The sequence below is a fragment of the Zosterops lateralis genome, assembly GCF_965231275.1.
Source record: "Zosterops lateralis genome assembly, chromosome: 10".
NCBI lineage: Eukaryota > Metazoa > Chordata > Aves > Passeriformes > Zosteropidae > Zosterops > Zosterops lateralis.
Genome location: NC_139770.1, coordinates 3,691,965 through 3,711,563, shown reverse-complemented (window position 1 = coordinate 3,711,563; position 19,599 = coordinate 3,691,965). Strand labels below are relative to the sequence as shown.

At 46.4% G+C, this 19,599-nt stretch overlaps 1 protein-coding gene across 1 annotated transcript in view; it reads right to left on the bottom strand.

The window, feature by feature from the left end:
• LOC310913488 (uncharacterized protein) overlaps positions 1–19,599 on the bottom strand; it is a gene marked incomplete at both ends in the record, with an annotated part of 197,255 nt that overhangs the window by 45,075 nt on the left and 132,581 nt on the right. The window contains 6 exons of the mRNA XM_083868944.1: positions 289–432; positions 1,353–1,475; positions 2,323–2,445; positions 5,222–5,359; positions 7,913–8,035; positions 14,993–15,118. Coding sequence (XP_083725070.1) covers positions 289–432; positions 1,353–1,475; positions 2,323–2,445; positions 5,222–5,359; positions 7,913–8,035; positions 14,993–15,118 — 777 coding nt within the window. The remainder of the gene's footprint in view (positions 1–288; positions 433–1,352; positions 1,476–2,322; positions 2,446–5,221; positions 5,360–7,912; positions 8,036–14,992; positions 15,119–19,599) is intronic.

Sequence of the window (19,599 nt, the reverse complement as noted above, 5' to 3'; positions counted from 1 at the left end):
CCCTGGGGCTCTGTGCAGACACCCTGTTTTCCAAGCAGCCACTTCTTGCTGTGCTGATCACTTTTCCCCTCCCTCCCTCCCCAAAGCATCAAGGCAGCCTCTTGACTCCTCAAACATGTCCCATTTGGGATTTGGGTGGTAACACCTTATCCCTACCAGTGTAGATATAGGTTTAATGCTCATGATTAAACCTGATGCTGAGCCCCACCAGCCCAGCCCCAAATCCTCTCCCTGAGACACCACCCCTCCAGTTTTCTGTGCTGGCTCACGGCCTTGCTGGTCACTCACCGACCCTGTGCACCAGGGTGAGCTCTCCTCGGGGGTCTCCATCCTCGCCCAGGGACCCCAGTGTGTAGTGGAGCAGCTGGGGGGGCCCTCGGAACTGCAGCCCTGGGGCTGCCTCCTCTGCATCCGCCTCCTCCACACCTAGGGCTGGGCAAACACAGCCATCAGAACCCCAGCCTGCCTCCACACCCTCTCATTTACATCTTTTTTTACTATTATGATGTCCCAGTCACACCTCTGCCCAGCAGTCCCAGCCCAGGCATTTTCTCATCTCTACTTACAAGGTTTCTGTAAAAAAAATAGAGAGAAAAGGGGAGAAACCCTCCCCACCCCATCTCTCCCTTTTCTTTCTTCTGGGAAAAAAACCCTCTGCTCTGGGAGAATCAAAATTAAACGAGGAGATTCATTTTCCTCACTTGAAGTTTGAGATTATTTTTAGTTAATGAAGGTCATTACTCTTGCTCGTTCTGGAGATGACAAATAGAAAGTGAGGCCGGCTGTGCAATTTATTTTCAGAAACATTAAAATTTGAGCCTTAAAATGACGGGAAATCAGTTGGCTTTCTTTTTGGTGTGGTTAGAATATCAAACTCTGGCTTAAGGTTTAGCAGTTGCTAAACTTGGTTGTAAAATTGAGTTGCTCTGCTAAACTCTGGACTGGTTACACTGGCAGAAATCCAGAATAACGTCACTGACTAATGGAAAACTTGCCATGGTTGATCAAAGAAGAATCTGGCTACCTTTTTTTTTTTCCACAGGATGTTAAACTTCATCAAATCGTGCAAGAAAAGTGTCAAAATAGTATTTATTTCTAAACCAGGAGCTTTAGGTTTTCAAACATATCCGGGGGATTTAAGTGTTCATCTGCCATTAATCTTTGGCAAAACCCATTACTGGAGGATGAACTTGGATCCACGCACTGCACGTAGCCCTACCCTGGCCACGTTCAGAGATGGCTCAAGCTGGGCTCCCAAAAATCCCAGGATCTGTGAAAATCCCCGTTCCAAAAATCACTTTTTAAATCAGTGGGAAGTGCTTAATGGCCCTCAAGTTTTGAGAAGAACTCACCCACGCAGGCCCATCTGCTATCCCCAGGCCTGTAGCCCTCCTTACAGGCACACTCGTACGACCCCAGGGAATTCACACAGAAATGGTCACAGTTGCCATTATCCAGACGGCATTCATCCACATCTAGAAAATCCAGACATAAATGGTGATTAGGAACAAGCACTTCTGCTTGGAGAGCCCATGCTGTGCCCAGCTGCATCTGACAAATTATTCTATACATAAGAAAACACAATTTTTCTTGTGTGTTTTGGGGCTCTCTGCTTCTCTCTGCTATTTGAGGTATGAAAACATTTCAGGGCAACAGGGAGCAGATTATTTCACTGATGTTTTTGTCTCGAGTGAAAACAGATGCTTTAAGCTGTTAAGCTCAGTTGATCCTTCAGTTATTTTGAGGGCTCTTCTTTTGTGGAAGGAGTGTTTAACACACATCAATATATAGTGTCCACGGAGAGAGGAGGGGAAGTTTCTCTCTGCTGGCTCATCTCCCACACTTCCCCATGCTGGATGCTGGGTTATTCCTGCATTCCAGCCTCACAAAGTGGAAATTACACGTTTGTAAAACCTCATCAGCAAAGCTGGCATGGGGTCAGTGACTCTCATTAGGGCAGTCCCTGCAAAGGGCTTTGACAGCATTTCTACTCTGGGCTGTGATTAGTTAGACCAAGCCACTGGTACCAAAGGACTTTTGACAAGGGCATAGAATGATGCAGGACAAGAGGGACTGGCTTTAGACTAACAGAGGAGAGGTTTAGATGGGATATTAGGAGAGAATTCTTCCCTGTGAGGATGGTGAGGCCCTGGCTGCCCACAGAAGCTGTGCCTGCCCCATCCCTGGATGTGTTGCAGGCCAGGTTGGACAGGGCTTGGAGCAACCTGGGACAGTGGAAGGTGTCCCCTGCCCATGGCAGGGGTGGAATGAGATGAGCTTTAGGGCCCTTCCAGCCCAGGCCATCCCCATGTCTGTGCTCACCATCACAGGAGCAGCCGTCGGTGCTGAGCTGGAACCCCGCCTTGCAGGCACACTCGTAGCCCCCCAGGTAGTTGATGCAGAACTGGGAGCAGCAGGACTCTCCAGTCTCACACTCGTCCACCTCTGCAAGGAAAGGGCAGCACGTTCAGCCCCTGAGCCACCCTGAGGTGCTGCCACAGCTCTGCTCAGAGCTATTGTGCTGCAGCATTTACTGCTTTACACCCTCCTTCAGCCACATAAACACTCTCTGAATCCTGACAGCAGCTGCCTTCTACCTTCTCCCATAGCAGCCAGGACCCTCCACCTGCTGGGAGAGGCATCTCCTCTAAAAGTCTGAGCTGTCATGAGGGGATTTACAAAACACCAGCTGGTCTCACTGGTGACTGAGGACAGGACCCAAGGGAATGGCTGGAGCTGTGTCAGGGAGTCTTAGGTTGGATTTCAGGAAAGGTTCTACCCCCAGAGGGTGCTGGGCACTTCACAGGCTCCACAGGGAATGGGCACAGCCCTGAGGCTGCCAGAGCTCCAGGAGGGTTTGGACAATGCCCCCAGGGATGCCCAGGGTGGAGCTGTTGGGGTGTCTGTGCAGGGTCAGGAATGGAACTCAATGATCCTTGTGTGTCCTTTCCAACTCGGAATATTCTATGGTTCTGTGAAAAGAGACAACAGCAAGGACCCACCAGCCCTCAAAAACATTCTGTTTAACAGTAACCTACATTTGACCATTTAGACTTCTTTACATTCAACTTTATTCAATGCAAACTAACAATGCTCTGATCCAACCATTCCCTTGCTGGAGAGCAGCAGCCTGGAAGCTTCAGTTGTAGTTTTTGATAACTGATTTCTCTGTTGCCTCCTCCTACTCTGTGCCCACTCAGGTATCATTGACACCGCTGTTGTGGTGATTAGATGGGAGAGCTGAGCTGTTATCTGTGCACTGCAGGCTCCTGGCTGCTGTAAGGCTGCTGAGCAGGTCAGTGGCCATCCAAGGGCCACCTTGTCAATGCTGAGTCTGCAAAATGCTCCTGAACCAGCAGCTGCAGATGGGAAAGGTCAATGTCTCAATTAACCTTGGAAGGAGAACCAACTTTATGAGGAAACAGGGACAGGGGAAAGAAAATGTAATTAATCAATCGAGGTGAGGAGGTCAGTGTGAAAATGATTAATGCAGGTTATTTGAAGGCAGTGTTTTCCAGAAATGTCACAAGCTGAGCTCCTCTGCAGTACATCAGGTGATGCCTCGCTCTGGGTTCCAGCAACAGCCCCTTGTTTGTGTAGGAATGCAAAATCTGCATCCAACAAAAAGGAGACTTTTGCTGTTAAGAGAAACTTTTCATGTCCTCAGCCTTCCTCTGTGTTCTCCCCCTTCCCTTGCTGTGTCTGGAGTATCTGCTTCCCCCTGAAATCCCCAGCAGCAGGTCACTGAGTTGGGATGTGGGCAGGAGGCTGCTCTGCCTCCTGTCAGCTGTACAGACAAGGCTGTGTAACCCACCCACCCCTGTGAGGCTCTGGCTCCAAATCTGCCTCCCAAACTTTTCTGTTTTGCTTTTTAAGCTCCATCATCACCCGCCCTTGCAGCCCTCAGTGCTTCCCTCCTCCTCTGCTCCTCCTCTCTCCTGCACTTGGCTTTTTTCCCTTCCAAGACTCCTTTTGTCTGTAATGCCTCTCACACTCATCAACGCTCCCACTCTCTACCTGTTCTCATCATCTCATATCTCACTACACTGCTTTGTGGTGCCTGTTCCTTTTCCCATCCCCTCTCTCTTCCTGGCTATTCTTAAAAATTGTAATGGCATTGTGACAGCAAGCCCAAAGCAGAATGACATACAGTTTGCATGGCAAAAGCCATAAACAAAACAAAACCACAAAACAAACACACACAGAGAAATCTCATAGTAGAATTGCTTAAAACATGAATGAATTTTTAAGCTCTTGTCTCGAAATAAAACCCCAAGATTGCTTTCTGTTGCTTTCACCTTCCAAGTGAGGCTTCTCACAGGCAGAAGTGTAACCTCATCACTGAGCAAATCTGATGGAAACACACCAGACTCTGGAGCACGAGGTGGAGTTTGTGCACTGTTCTGGGTTGACGGTGCCTCCTATCCCATATCGTGGACTACATTGTTATGTCTAACAGCTGTCCCCCCCCTTCAGCAGGGGCTGCCACTTTGCTGCTGTCTCTGCTGCCACTTTGCTTCTCGCTCTGCTGCCTGCTGCCGCTCGGCCGCCGCTTCTGCCTGCTGGCTTTCGCTGCTTCTGATTTTTTTTTCCCCTTTTCTTTTCCCTTTCCCTCCCTTTCCCCCCCCCCGAAGATTTGGACTGGCTCCGGACCTGACCTGAGAATTCCGGGAATCTCCAGGGCCCGCAAAAGAAGCTCTGCGCCCTCCCCTTCACAGTAACTTGAGCATTGTTTTTTTCCTTTTCCCTTGTATTGGGGAGTGTTTTTTTTCATTTGTCAATAAACCTTTTTTTTCCAAGGAATTTCCTTCCCAAACCCAGGGCTGGGGGGGAGGGGTGGTGGAGGTTTGTTTTTTAGGGGACTCCTTTTAGAAGTTCTCCCCTAATTTATCCTAAACCAGGACATGCACGAAGCACCTTGGAGCAGTTCTGCTGCTGCTCCCAGCCACCAGCTGAGAAGAGAAGGGCAGGAAAGCAAAGCCAGCTCTGTGGTGCTCAGGCTGCCCACGGTGAAGCATCATCACGGTAACAGGTGATGATGCCCCGGTGTCATTTCCATCACCCCAGAGCCCGACAAGCTGGAACAGCGCACAGGACGGCACTAATTAACACCTGCAGGAGGAGGGAAGGAAGGCACAGGGAGGTGTTTCCCTGAGCCACAGCTCTCCCACAAGCTCCCCAGGCTCTTCTCCACCTGCTCCCTGCTCCCAGCTGGGGTTACCTGTGCAGGTTTTGCCGTCGGGGCCCAGGCGGTGGCCGCGGTGGCAGGAGCAGCGCGGTCCCTCCGCCGTGTGCTCGCAGCGCTGGGAGCAGCCGCCGTTCCCGTCCCGGCAGCTGTCCACGATCTCCATCTCGATGCCTTGCAGAGAAAGAAATCAAAAGGATGTTAAAAAAGCAACCCCCGGGAGGGGGGAGTCACTGGAGGATCAGTTTGGTGTAAAGCAGCACTAATAAGTGGTGTAGCAGTGAGTATAATCAGCTCACACACCCTCCCCAGAGGAGGCTTTGGAGTCACTGAGCTCCAGGTGTTTGTGTCAGAACAGGGGATGCTCTCGAATTCAGCCATGTGAAGCTGGTTCAGTGTTCCAGAAACCACCTGCTGCAGGAGCTTTCACAGGTTTCCTCAGGTTTATGCTTTATTTGGACACAGTGCTTGTCCCAAAGGAGGAACAGAAGCATCTGAGGAGTGCAGGCGGTGCCCCTCAACCCTGCCTGATACACGGATACACTTTGAATTTTGCATGGGAAAAGCAAAGAGCCAGCTCTGGATTTGCCCCAAACACAAAGGCATTGAAGCTTCCTCAGCAGAGCCCTGCTGGTGAAATGGACACCCAACCAGAACACAAAACAATCTCCAGGTTTTGGTTCTTGGATGTCCCTTCAGGGGGACACAGCAACTTCTCCTTTGTCCCCTACAGCTAAGACAGGGTGGTACAGTGCCACTGCCAGCCCCCTTTGCCCTGTCAGACCTCTATGCCCTCCTCATGTGGCTGCACTGGACAATCCTCAGAACATCCTGGCCATTCCCAGTGAGAAACTCTCACATAAAAAAGGGCCACCTCATTCCCACCCAGCTAATTCATCTGGTGATTTCTCCAGGATGAAAAGAAACCACAGGGTCAGTTATAAAGTCTTTCATGAAGGATTAGCCAGCTTGTCTTGTTAGAGGTCTATTTAGAGAGGAAATAATTTCTGCTATTCCATAAGGGAACTGAGAAACACCCTTCCTAAAGGAGCCACTGCACTTCCAAAAACACCCCAGCTCAGAGTGGTGGCCATCAGATTCTGCACAGAATTTCTCCAGACACATCTGTGTTGCTGGGCTCTGGTCCTACCCCTCTTTGTGCTCGTGCTTGCCAACAAGAAATGTAATTCCAGCTGGAACAGGGTATAAATTAAGAGAATAAATATCTCTACATCTCATGCATAGTGTGATTATTTGCACCAGGGAGAAGAAATCGTGTCTCCTGTCCAGTGTGTTAAGCTGGGATTTAGTAAACCCAGCGATTAAATGCAGAATCTGACTTTGTACACGATCTTCATCATTTACTTTGTCTCAGTTCTTCATCAGTAAAACTGAAATACCAGCTCTCCCCCAGCCACTGGGGAAATGAAAGAATAAACAAAGATTGTAAATTGCTCAAACACTGGGATAATCCTGATCATAAATATATGCAGAATGTTTTTATTTTTATTGTTTGCTCTGCAATATTGTACATGAGGCACAGAGAATCACCATCCCCTGAGATCTGCTGAACATCCAGAAAATATAATATCAGAAAAGCACAATGAAACCTAAGTGGTCTAAACCTCTTTTTTTTATGCCTATGACAGAAGATTTCATATCTACACATTAATCACATTTCCTCTGCCATTGCACCACTCACAGTTCCCCATCACCTATGAAATAACTCTCCAGGATGTCTCTCACATAATTGGGTTTTGTTTTTAATGTATGTTAATGCCTTGAAACTGGATTTCATTCTTAATATCTATTTCTTACACACACATTCTTAAATAAAGCACTCATTCTCTGGCATGCAGCATATTTTCCTAAGGAAGCTCTGCTGAAAGCTCTTGCACAGTATTATTAGATTGAATGATCTTTGCCCACCTCTTTGCTAAAACAGGTCATGCTTTTGTCTGCATTCCAGGGAGCTTATGTTAGGTCCATAATAACCCCAACTCTTCCACATCACCTCCTTTATTAATCTAAATTTGCCCTCAAGGGCAGGCCAGGGATCACCTATCAGCCAACAGCACAGGGAGTCAGTCCCCCTCTCCAGACAAGCCGTGTTGATTAAGAAACCCCGCTGGCAAGAGGTAACTATGTGAGGAAAGACAACAAAGCTCCCCTTAGTTTGGGAAGTTTGAGTTGTTCAACTATTTTTTCACCCCAATTTTTTTTTTTTTTTTTTTTTTTTTTTTTTTTTTTTTTTTTTTTTTTTTTTTAAAGAATCCTCTTAGTAGTGTCAATGATCTCAGGAGAAAACATAAGCAAACCCAGACAGGTAAAGGCAAGAGCAGAACATCATGTTGGTTTTCTCTTGCATCAGGTCTGTAAGAAAGCTGTGAGGAGGAGGAGGAGGAGGAGGAGGAGGATGAGGAGGATGAGGAGGTGGGGGGCAGGAATGAATACTTTTCACAGAACAGCAGCATTCTGGTAGAATTCACCAGACTCTGAAGATAAACCAACAGGGCTATTTGCTCTTTGAAAGGCAGTAATTAAGGTCTGTGAACACAGGCTTAGGAACGTGTCACCCTGCAAACCCAGCAGTGGCAGAGGAAGAAAACAGCGTTAAGCCTGAGCTTTTGCATCTCTTATTCTGCTGGGGATGCTAATCCTAGTGGAGGAGAAGGGAGGCCTGGCAGGGAGCAGGGAGCAGAGGCTGAGGAGAGCAGGGTCACTTACGGTAGCACTGGCGCCCGTCCGCCCCCAGCTCAAATCCAGGGCTGCAGGCACAGCTGAAGGAGCCTGGGGTGTTCACACAGCGATGGGCACACCTGGCCCTGCCCTCTGCACACTCATCAACGTCTGCAAGCACAGAGAAAGCCCTTCAGATGGGGGTTGAAATAAAAAATAATGCTGTTGTGCACGGATACAAGTGCATTTCCAAATATCTGCTGGAAGGATTATCCTGGTGTCAGTCTGTAAAGGACAGCACCCGATGAACATTGTACTCACATTATTCTCCAGAACAATCTTTTTCTCTGAGCACCATTGACCTTGAACTTCTCAGTGTGAACGTTTACTGTATCAAACACTGTGTTTGCAGGACCAGCCAAAGCAACTTATTTATTATTCCTGTAAAAAGAGCAATGGCCAAGGAAGAACTCATGTGAAGAACTAAAGAAAAGACTTCCAAAACTCTGCAATTATCACCATGTCCTCCAAGCCATTATAGTTAAATGAATGGAACAGGAAATAGCTGATTATTTTCTGAATGTCAAATGATCTGGATTAAGTGGTGGTTGGGTTTCAGCAGGGACAATGGAGACAGATAACCCCTGAATCCTGCAGCTGTGCACTGGGGAGGCACCTGCTGCAACCACAGCAGCTTCACCAGCCCTGTGAGGAAAGGAAAATGTGCAGGGCATTAAGTGGGGAGGCTGCTCTTCCCCCAGTCCTCTGTCAAGAAGGCTGCTCCTCAGCTTCACACTTGCTCATCTGTATTTTTGAGTTAAATGCCCCCAAAGGTGTCCATCTTCCTAAAATCTCAGTGGAATATAAAAGTATTTTTAAGGAATAATTAGTTTAAAAAAACAAACCAAACCAAACCAAAAAACCTAAAATCACAAAAAATTGACACTAAATACATCTGCACAGAACACCACCTCTGTGCAAAGACTGATATCACACATGGCAAACCCCTGATCCATCTCCTGTTCCTTCCCACTCTGACATCTTCCTGGTGAAATACAGATTATTTATTGCACCGATCCTGGGTCAGTGTCTTGAAAATGGCAGGGGGCAGCCTGACGTGCAGCTCCTCACTTTTTATCCCAGCAAACCCCTTTCCAGCAGATTTGTCCCTCCACATGTGCCGTGCCCAGTGCTGTGCTCGTGGCCCCTGCACTTGAGCACAAGGAGCTTGACAACTGCAATCAGGCTCCTTGCAAAGAGAGGCCCCAGGCAGTGCAAACACCACACACTGGCTCATGAAAATTTCAGGACAAATGACAGCTTCTCTGAAGCAGCCATGGGAGCAGCTGCTGCTTAGAATAAAATGGGTTATTTCTCCTTTTTCTCTAATTGTCAGTTTGCGGGTACACTGTGCTGGCCCAATGCTGTAAATATTCTTTTCTCTTCTTCTTTTTTTAAACAGAAAAATAAAAAAAATTGAACCACAGCCACCATCCTGCAAGCTTCTTCCTCTCCTACAGCTAATAGCTGAAGTATGACACTTCAGCTGCCCTCTGTCTCCTTCCAGCTTGGTTTCCACAGAGTCAAACAGCAGCTTGAATTTTGCAAAAGACATTGAGTAACTTCTAGGAGCAAAAACCAATAATTGTATATCCATGGTAAGACACGCTGCTTAATGATTCAAAAGATTGTTGCCATGAGGCTGGGGAGAAAATTTGTTCCAATATATAACACTGCAAGTTAACTCAGTGATTCAGTTTATACATAAATCAAGGGAAATGTCAATGTGCATCTGAGATAAAATGAATAACAGGCTGACCCCACTGCTAAACCCACTGTTGTTTCCATGCACTCATTACCGGTACATTACTTGAAAACAGTTTTTATTTTCAGTAATTACTCATGAGTAATTCCAGTGAGAGAGAATCACTAAGATGTGCCATTCTACTCACAGAAGGGTTTACAGGCAACTGAGTGAAATACTCAGGGTAGGAAGCAAATATTTTGAAAGGCACCCAGCACCCTTTATACGAGATAATAATTAAAATTTTGGAAAGATTTTGGCCAAGTTTTCAAAAGAGGAGTGTAGAATTACAGTCTGGATATATATTTCATATATTCACACACACACACCCTAATCCTGACTTAGCTGTTAAAAGTCTGTGCACCATCAAATCCACAAATGCTTTTTACTTCATAAAACTGCTAAACTCTTCCAAGAGTTTCACTGAAAGAGAAAAGCAGGTATTTTGACCTCTAATTCCCCTACATTTTGGGTCAGAAACATTACAGATCTTTTTGACAACCCCAGACTAAATACAGGACTTTAGAATTCAACTTTCCAGGCTCCTCTCTTTGGAACTCTTACACATCATGATTTCTTCCTTCACAGTAGTTTCTCCATTAATATGGAAACAGTTCTCCAGCTAAAAAGCTCTTTGAATTCTAAGTAGGTTTTCAGTGACCTGGTTCAGAGTTTTACTTGAACCAATTTTCCAGGAGCTGTATCTGGGACATTATTTTAAAGGGACCCTACAAGAACAACACTACAGCATTCACAAACCCAGTTGCTAGAAAGCATGACTTAGGAGGACACAGAGGAATTTTTCATCACTAAAAAAGTCCTTCAAGACTATGGGCTGATGTGAATATCACAGAAACACTCTTTCAAAATACACTTTGTATATATTTGTATTATATTCTTTTCCACTCACAGCTCAGTGAGCCAGAGCATTGATTAATCACTTTCTTCACAATAAAGACTCTGGAGTTTCTTACCTAAACAGGACTTTTTGTCTGCAGAAAGAGAATGCCCTGGATGACACTCGCATTTTGCAATTCCTCTCTCATTCTGACAGATTTGTGAGCATCCTCCATTCCCACTTGTGCAGGGGTCTATCACTGAAACCAATTAGAGCACACTGTCAACTGAAAGGTCACTTTTTGCCTGAAAATGGTCTTACCTGCCATTGTTACAACTAACGACGAAGCAGCTGTAAGAGATTAGACTGGGAAAAAAAATGTGACAGCATCTGGTGAGTAAAGCTGCTGTTTTTCTGGATGCTCTTTGTTGCTGGACAACATTTGTCACAGAGCAGCAACGAGGGTTTAAACAGCAGGAAACCGAGCTTGTATTACATTGGAAGTAGGACAAAAAAAAAGTACATTTTATTGTTATTTTGCTGTACCTGAACAGATTTCAAGAGTTCTCTAAACAACAGCAATTAGCACTCCAGTATGTGTGAATCCATAAACACACACAGTGATGGAGTTCACCACAAAACAATGAATATTTAAAAGGCTCTAGAGGAAATAAACACTGAAGAGCCCCCAAAGACATCTTTCAGTCTATAAACATATGCCATTCATGTTGTACATCAAGGCTTTTTCCTCTTCTTGAACAATAACATACCTTTTCAAGGATAAGGTGCTCTAAGTGGCAAGTACTTAGAAAAAACTTGTGTGAAGTGCCTACAGAAGCCTCCATCTCTAAGATTTCACTGTGTTTTATGGGTTTATTTCTGGAACACGTACCTGCAGGAAGGATACTGCCCAAACAGAGACTTGGCACACCCCAAAATAGACCTATCACGACTGTTCAGGCAGGTCTGACTTGGGTTAAGATCTGACATTCTGCTCCAGGCTGAGGTTTTGCTTTGGAGCCTTCATTACACCAAAATTCTGGTGATTAACATTGCACAGGTAAATTTGGAGGACACCTTGAAAATGTGTCCTCTAGAGTTCTGCTTAACTTCAAATAAAACTTCTCAAAAGCAATACCTGTTTCCTTACAGCTCTAATTCAGCCTCAGCATTTTACTAAATAGAGCCTGATTTGAGACAGATGAGCAATACTCCTCACTCACCTCCAGCCTAACATTTTCTTTCCCTGCTCTGTATAAACCAGCCCAAAGTCACCATCAGTTCAACAACACTGGATCAGGGCTTGAGGAACCCTGGAGAAGGGCTGAAGGAGCTTTGCTCTGGAGCTTGGCTGCTTTGCTCTTCCACTGGCTACGAGGAGAAGGAAATAGGAAAGAAAAACCTCCGCTTCATGTGGATTTAAACATGGGGCAGGGTTTTGTTTTTTTTTTTTTTACTTTTCTGTGCAGCCAAGTGGCATTTTGTGCCACCATTTGGCAAAGGAGGAAGCTGCCACAGAACACCCTCAAAACTCCCTGATGTCACCTCCTGCCATCTCGAGAACACACAACACACAAACCGTTCCAGTCGGCAGGGCTGACTTTGACTTGACAGTACTAAAAAAAAAAAAAATAAAAAATATATAAAAAAATAAAATAAAAGCATGGTTAGGGATGTAGAACTGAAATTGGACTTCTGACACGATAGGTTGCAAATAGGTTTCCAAGGAACAGCAGCACTTCATCGTGCATGACACTTCCAAGGCTGACAACTTGGCTCTGCAGCTCGACAATTTGCGGTCTACAAAGGATTTAGCTCCAAGCAAGAACTCACTCCTTGCTGATATGAAATATTGAGTTATTTGCCGATTCCTTTTCTATTTGGGTAAATTAAATGAAATCACTATCAAACAGCATCTGTTAAACCTGCACATTATGGAGGTTTTTCAGAGCAGCTAAAGCTTTAATTTGAGAATGATTACAGCACGGAGTAAAGCTTGTAATGCTCTGTGACATGACAACAGGCAAACAACAAATTACACGGTAGATGTTAGTAAAACATAGTAATTCAAATAAAGGTAGCAGCCTTGGAAATCCTTGGATGAGGCAAGTTTGTAAAGGGAAGAACTTCAGGACAGAAGGCAATCAGTGATTGACTTGCTTTCCGGTGATATGTGTGTTCCTGTTAGAAGCAGGTTTCAGGAAAAGCCAAAAATAACTCATTAGTGTTCTTTTTTCACACATTTGCCTCTTACTGGTTCATTTAATAACTCTAGTAGATAACAGACTCCATCCTACAAAGCTCTACTCCAAGCTGTTAAACACTATGGTGAAAAATTTACTGGCGTGGTTTCAATTCCCAGGTGCCTCAGGACACAGAATCTCAGAATGGTTTGGGTTGGAAGGGACCTTAAAGCTTATCCAGCTCCACCCTCTGCCATGGGCAGGGACTCCTTTCACTATCCCAGGTTGCTCCAAGCCCCATCCAGCCTGGCCTTGGACACTTGCAGGCATGGGACAGACCTTCCAACCCTTCACTGCAAGGCTGTAAACAAGAGGGTTCTCCAGTCCTATCTGCCATGACCTCTAGAGCACCTAAAGAAAAGAGATTTGGACCTTACCAAATTAATTTTCTTCTTCACAGCAACCATGACTTTACACAGAGAAAAAATGAAGTGGTAAAGAGCAAAATTGCCAGGCTTGAGTGTTTCTCTAAGGCTTTCCAGGGCTATGGGTGCAGCATTAACTCCCAAGGAGTCCACAGGGATGAATCCACACCTGCACAACACCTACACCTGCTGTGGCAAAACACTCTCATATCACTGTGGTTTCTCCATCCAAACCATGACTCCAGCAGCCAAGCTTTGGCTGGAAAATAAAAAAAACAGCCAGAGTCACTTCCTCCCACCTGTTCTACTTAAAATATCTCTGAACTGACAACCCAAATGCATTCCTGACCACTTCATCCTCATTTGTTGCTATAAAAATCTTGTCCATGGGCTTACCTAGCACTTTTCTCTCCCAGGCATTCATTCACTAAGGTATCTATGGGGGGGGACAAGCATCTTACTCAGCCTTCATTTTGCAAGCTGAGCTCTGCTTACAAGACAGATCCTCCTTCCCCCAGGCACAACTGCCCTCCTGGCTGCACTTCTTTATTTTGATTCAAGCACCCTGAGCACCCAGGGGTGACCAGGCACCCAGGTAATGCCCCACCTGCAGATAAGGCTGACTCTACCCCTCTCAAGGGTCAGTAATTACAGGCTGGTGACAAATCTTTGTCTGCTTTTGCTGAGTGGCCAACCCTCCTCAGCCCCACCATGTGAGGGGGTGAACAGTGGTGGCAAAACCTCCCCCTTTAGGGGTCCCAGCTGAGACAGAGCATGGAGTGGTCCAGGGAAGCTGGAACTGTGCTGTGACCACTCCAGGACAACCCCCAGCCCACCTGGCACAGCCACACTCAGACCCCTCTGACCCAACCTCTGTCCCACCACTCCATAAAACCCACCCAAAAACGTCCTGAGCAGGCTCTGCACACCCAGCTGGCCAAACACATCTCGAGATGTTTTGCAAAAGGGATGCAGAAAGGTCTCTGACATCCCCTTCTCCCTAAAGCTCCCCTTTTCTGGCTCTTATCTGGTAATCTCAGGGACAAAATGTGGCCACCCCGTGAGAGACAGAGAGGCCACCAGGCTGTGGGTGCTCCCTGAGGTGCAGCCCCTGCAGAGGGCAGGATTTGGGGAAGGGGAAGAGTTCTCTGCACCCAGCAGGAGCTGGGAGCCATGTGAACAGCAGGATTTACTTACACTTCATCCACAGCGTACAAAATCTCCGAGCAGAAGAGGAGCCATATGGAAACGGTTTTGTGACAGGAATTTCAGCTCAATAAATCCATAAATTTGGCCCTATCTTTTTCTCTGGCATGTTCAAGGGTGTATGTGTGTGTGTGTATGTGCTTGTGCTGGGGAGTGGGGGGGGCTGCCTTCAAAACTGATGAATATGTTAAGATATACAAGAAAAGAAAAGCAACAATCAAACCCAAAGGTAGCATTGCTGTTCTGCTTGAGAGGGTGCTTAGAAACCTGAAGGGGAGGTTGAATGAATCAGACTGTGATAAGCCAAAAGGAGATAAAGAGAAGACTTTCGGTAGAATACAAGATGTAATGCAGGCCAACTCTATATACAGCTTGATGAACAATAAAATGTTAGAATTAAATCATGATTAAGTTCCTAACCTATGTCATCACCACCATCGTGCAAGCAACAGCCAGGGATCTACGAGGCCAAAATCTTGTTCAAAGTTGTGATTCAAAGTGAACTTCACACCTCAAACACGTGTGTTTTAAATTCCTCTTAATAAGGAACTCCCAAAGCTGCTTTTGTCACACAGGGAGAAATAGGAATGAACACAGTGACCCAAACCACCATCCTGGGGTCTTTTAAATTGCCTTTACTGTGTGTCTTCAGGCAGGCAGCACAGGACTCACCTTCACAGGATTTGGCATCTGTCTTCAGCTGGTAGCCTGGCTGGCACTGGCACTTGTAGTGGTCCTCACTGAGCTGAACACAATCCTGCTCACAGCCCCCGTTGTTAATGCTGCAGGAATTGACAGCTGGAGCCAAGGAAGCAGGGAAGGAATGCACGTCAACAACCTGGGAGAACCTACCTCCTATTTTAAACACACAAATGACAGCAAAAGCAGGCAAACCTCGCTGAGCAGCTTTCACAAATGCACCTGTGCCCACCCCTGAGTGACTGCTCTCCCTTGTGCTCACAGAGCTGGGCTGACACAGTGTCCCACACCAGGGAAATCCTGATTCCAGGGAGAGGCAGGTGAGATCTAAGGGCTGTAATGCTGACTGAAGCACAGCATCCTTTGATCTGACAGCACCAAAGCACTGCCAATCCACCAAGGCAAGGAGGGGAAAAAAGAACAGCCCTGCTGGCACTTGCCCATTGATTATCTCTTTCTCTCCTTGCTTTCACTGATTAAAAATAGTAATTGTCTTTCAGGGTGATTTCCTCAGCCTCATAAATAAAAAAAAAATTCAAATAACAGAAGCCACAAGCTCTGCAGAACAGGCTCACACAGCAAACCACAGGAACAGAGAGTCCTCTGTGCATCTTTAAAGATGCTGGTTCTTTCACCCAAGCAAATTAATATTCTTTTTTGTTTAACACATATCCCTGGCCTCTGGAGAAACATTTCTCCTCCTGACAAAACATGTTAACACACACCCACACCTATTCACACGCTGCATGTAAAAATAAGAGTGATGCTTTGACACTGCTATTGTGCTGTGCTGATGGAAGTGTGTGTGCAGGGCTGCATTGAGAGATATTTCCACAGCAGGGATGTAGTATGGAGAGATTTAAATTAGATATCAGGAAGGAATTGTTCCCTGTGAGGGTGGGGACGCTCTGGCACAGGGTGCCCAGAGAAGCTGTGGCTGCTCCTGGATCCCTGGCAGTGTCCAAGGCCAGGTTGGATGGGAACCTGGAGCAGCCTGGGATAGTGGAAGTTGTCCCTGCCCATGGCAGAAGGTGGGACTGGATGAGCTTTAAGGTCCCTTCCAACCCAAACCATTCTAGGATTTTCAGTACTCTATGACTAGCTGGAAAGACTGTTTGGTCCTCCATGGAGTGCACCAAACTCTGAACCCAATGGAGCCAGCAAAGAGCTTTGCTATTTATTTTTTTTTCTATTTATTTTAGCAATATTCATATTTCTTCATTTATCTGTAACAGACATTGGTAAATGTTAAGCTGCAAAACCTGCTACAGGATTCGTTTCACCCCGTGCCACCAATTAGCAAACACTGAGTTTGTGCAGTCAAGTATGTGCTAAAAAGGTGAAAAGAAAAGCAAATTTTTACATTCTCCTGGCTGCACACACAGCAGGAGGCAGGAGGCACCTCACTGCACAGAAACCTGACCCTGCCTCTCCACCTGTGCCCACAAACCTCCTGCCCTGCCAGAGACAGGACTTGAAAGCAGCTTCATGTCTACACAGCAGACCCCATCCACTCTGAGCTCCCAGCCCCCTGCACATTTGTATCCAAAGACCTGTTTTTTTAGCAAAGAATATTCAAATAAGATGAAAATATTTCAGAAGACGAAAAACATCTTAAATCTAAGTGACAGAATATACATGTCGGCTTTCAAAAGTGCCATTTTCTCCCCTCCATCTCTGGGCACCAGCCAGTTTGGATGCAAGGGGAGACAAGCAGCAACCTGTCATGATGAGAGTTTTGGAGGGTTTGAAGGTGGGAGGGGGGACAGGTGTGAAATCCTGTGCTGCAGGCACCGTGCAGCCCAGTTTGGTGGGTGGCTCTGCCAGTGGCCAGGGGCTGCTCTGGAGCCACCAGGGCAGGTTTGTCATGGCTGCTGCTGAGCCTGGATCCATGAGAGGAGGTGCCAGACTGAAGGAGGGGAGCCTCCCGGGGCAGGACAGGGTGGATTGTGGTGCCAGAATGGAGGAGAGGAGCCTTGAGGGGCAGGACAGGATGGGTTGTGGTGCCAGACTGAAGGAGAAGAGCCTTGAGGAGCAGGAAAGGTGGATTGTGGTGCCAGACTGAAGGAGAGGAGCCTCCAGGGGCAGGAGAGGTGGGTTGTGGTGCCAGACTGAAGGAGAAGAGCCCTCCAGGGCCAGGACAGGATGGGTTGTGGTGCCAGACTGAAGATGAAGAGCCTCCAGGAGCAGGACAGGGTGGGTTGTGGTGCCAGACTGAAGGAGAGGAGCCTCCAGGGCCAGGACAGGGTGGGTTGTGCTCGTGGCTGCCAGGCACCAGCAACACGTCTCTGATCAGAGAAAGGGATCTTGGCACCTCGTGGGTCTGGCTCCATCTGTCACTAAGGGGCTCGTGGCTGGAGGTCTGAGCACCTCCACAGGCAGAAATATGGCCTGACATTCACTTTCAGAGATTTACTCTCGGAATTTGGCAGAAACCCAGCTCTGATGTGGATTGCAGACAGGCTGGGGATGATGCCAGGTGATGCCAAGAGAGGGAGGGGGCATTTGGGAAGGGGGACAGAGGTGTGAGACACCAGGTGAGAAACACAAGGATCACGGAATGGTTTGAGTTCATCTTAAAAATCATCTCATTCCACCCATTGCCATGGGCAGGACACCTCCCACTGTCCCAGGCTGCTCCAAGCCCCAATATCCAGACTGGCCAGAGATCCAGGGGCAGCCACAGCTTCTCTGGGCACCCTGTGCCAGGGCTTCCCACCCTCACAGGGAACAATTCCTTCCTGATATCCAATCTAACCCTGCTTTCTGTCAATTCAAAGCTTTCTGCCTTGTCCTGTCACAATATGTCCTTGTAAAAAGTCCCTCCCCAGCTCTCTTGTAGCTCCCTGATCTGGTAACAGTTAAGAAATACACATTTCTCCACCCATTATTTTTTATAATAAAGGTGATATTTTTACACAGAGCTGGGTCTGAAGCCATAGTCAGACACAGGCATAGCAGCCCTGGGGTTAGAACATGCAATCTCCTCCAACCTATGTTTTCCATCACTTTAAATCCAACCTTGACAATGACAAGAAATGCAACTTCAGATGTGCAGGGTTTATATTTATGTTGGGAAAGATGGATTATAGAGTTGTAGAGATATTTTCTTTGTTACTTTCTCTATTAAGAGCCTTAGTGTGCCAAAATCTCCATAAAAAAAACCCAACAGCTTCTCCACATAAAGCAGACATCAAAGGTAACAGCTGGCACCAGAGATGAATCAGGGTCTAATGGCTGTGCCCTGTTTTCACTTCTAGGAGTTCAAACAGGAATAAATTCCACTGAAGACAACGAATCTACAACAATCCAAACCCACAGCCCTACACTACAATAAACATGTTCTTTCTGAGTTTCGGCTTTTCAGATACCAGCTGGTTCAACTCCAGTGAAGTTGAATTCCTTGCATTAACATAATCAAGGCATTACAAACAAAACAAACGAAAAAATTGGAGAGGGTTGCAGTGAATATTTGGTCTGGCACGTGTATTTATAAATTAATTCAATGCTGAGCAAAATTTGTGGGACCAAAGAGCTGAAGGAAGAAAAGGAGCATTGAAAGAGGTGGGATTTTATCGTGGCACAAAGTACTGGGTAACACCAAAGGATTCAGGGATTGAGTGGTTTTACTTTCACACACTGAACAAGGCAACCTTCTCTGGAGATTCTTTGGGTCTGAGTAGGATATGAGTGGAGCACTCTGCTATACTCTGAGTATGTGCAGAAATGTCCAGTGAGAGCAGGAAGAATGACAAAAGCAGATTTCCTCTCTCCACATATTTTAAGGCTCATACTGGCAGTGGAGGGATGGACCAGCAGCAATTAGTCAGATCCCAAACACCCAGTGATGAAGTGGCAGGAGGACTAGAAAACCTGTGACAGAAGTTCAGTAATATTCCATGAATCACATGAGAAAATGCCTCATCCCAGTTTTTTGAGTCCTCACATGTAGGCTGAATATCTTTTAAGATGATGGATCCACTTCCTTATGTATGGGAGATTTCCAAGCCATCCAGGCTGCAAAAATCTGCTTCCCCTCAAATGATTTTGGCACTTTTGTTCCCACAAACACAGGGTTGCCAAAAAAGAAAAGGAAGACGTGGAGAGAATGAACGTAACAGCAATCTGGGCTGGGCTCCTCTGAAAAGCCTCTCTAAAGGGACTCTTGTTTCTTATTTCTGCAGCTGAGATAATCACCTTCCATAAACAGCTCAGTGCCAGAATGTGGTCCCTTTTCATTCTCAGCATGCAGGAGAGATCCTTACATCCTCTGAAGTATCCATGGAAGAAATACCATTGCTAATCCAAGCCTGTTTGAAATGCTGGATGTTGTGCTCAGCTGCACCAGGTCAAAGGAGAGGTGCATTAGTGGTTTGCTCCTCATCAGATGAGGGATGAAAGCTGAATGTACAACCTGGTGCTTCACAAGGGGCAAACTCTCCATCCCCAACCAGCAGCTTCTGCCCAAATCCTCATCCTTGGCACTCCTGATTCGTGTGAAATACTTCTCCCTGTCCTCATCAATTAGTAACTGTCTTGTTCTCCAATGCATGAGAGCTTATTATATCCATTTATTTCAG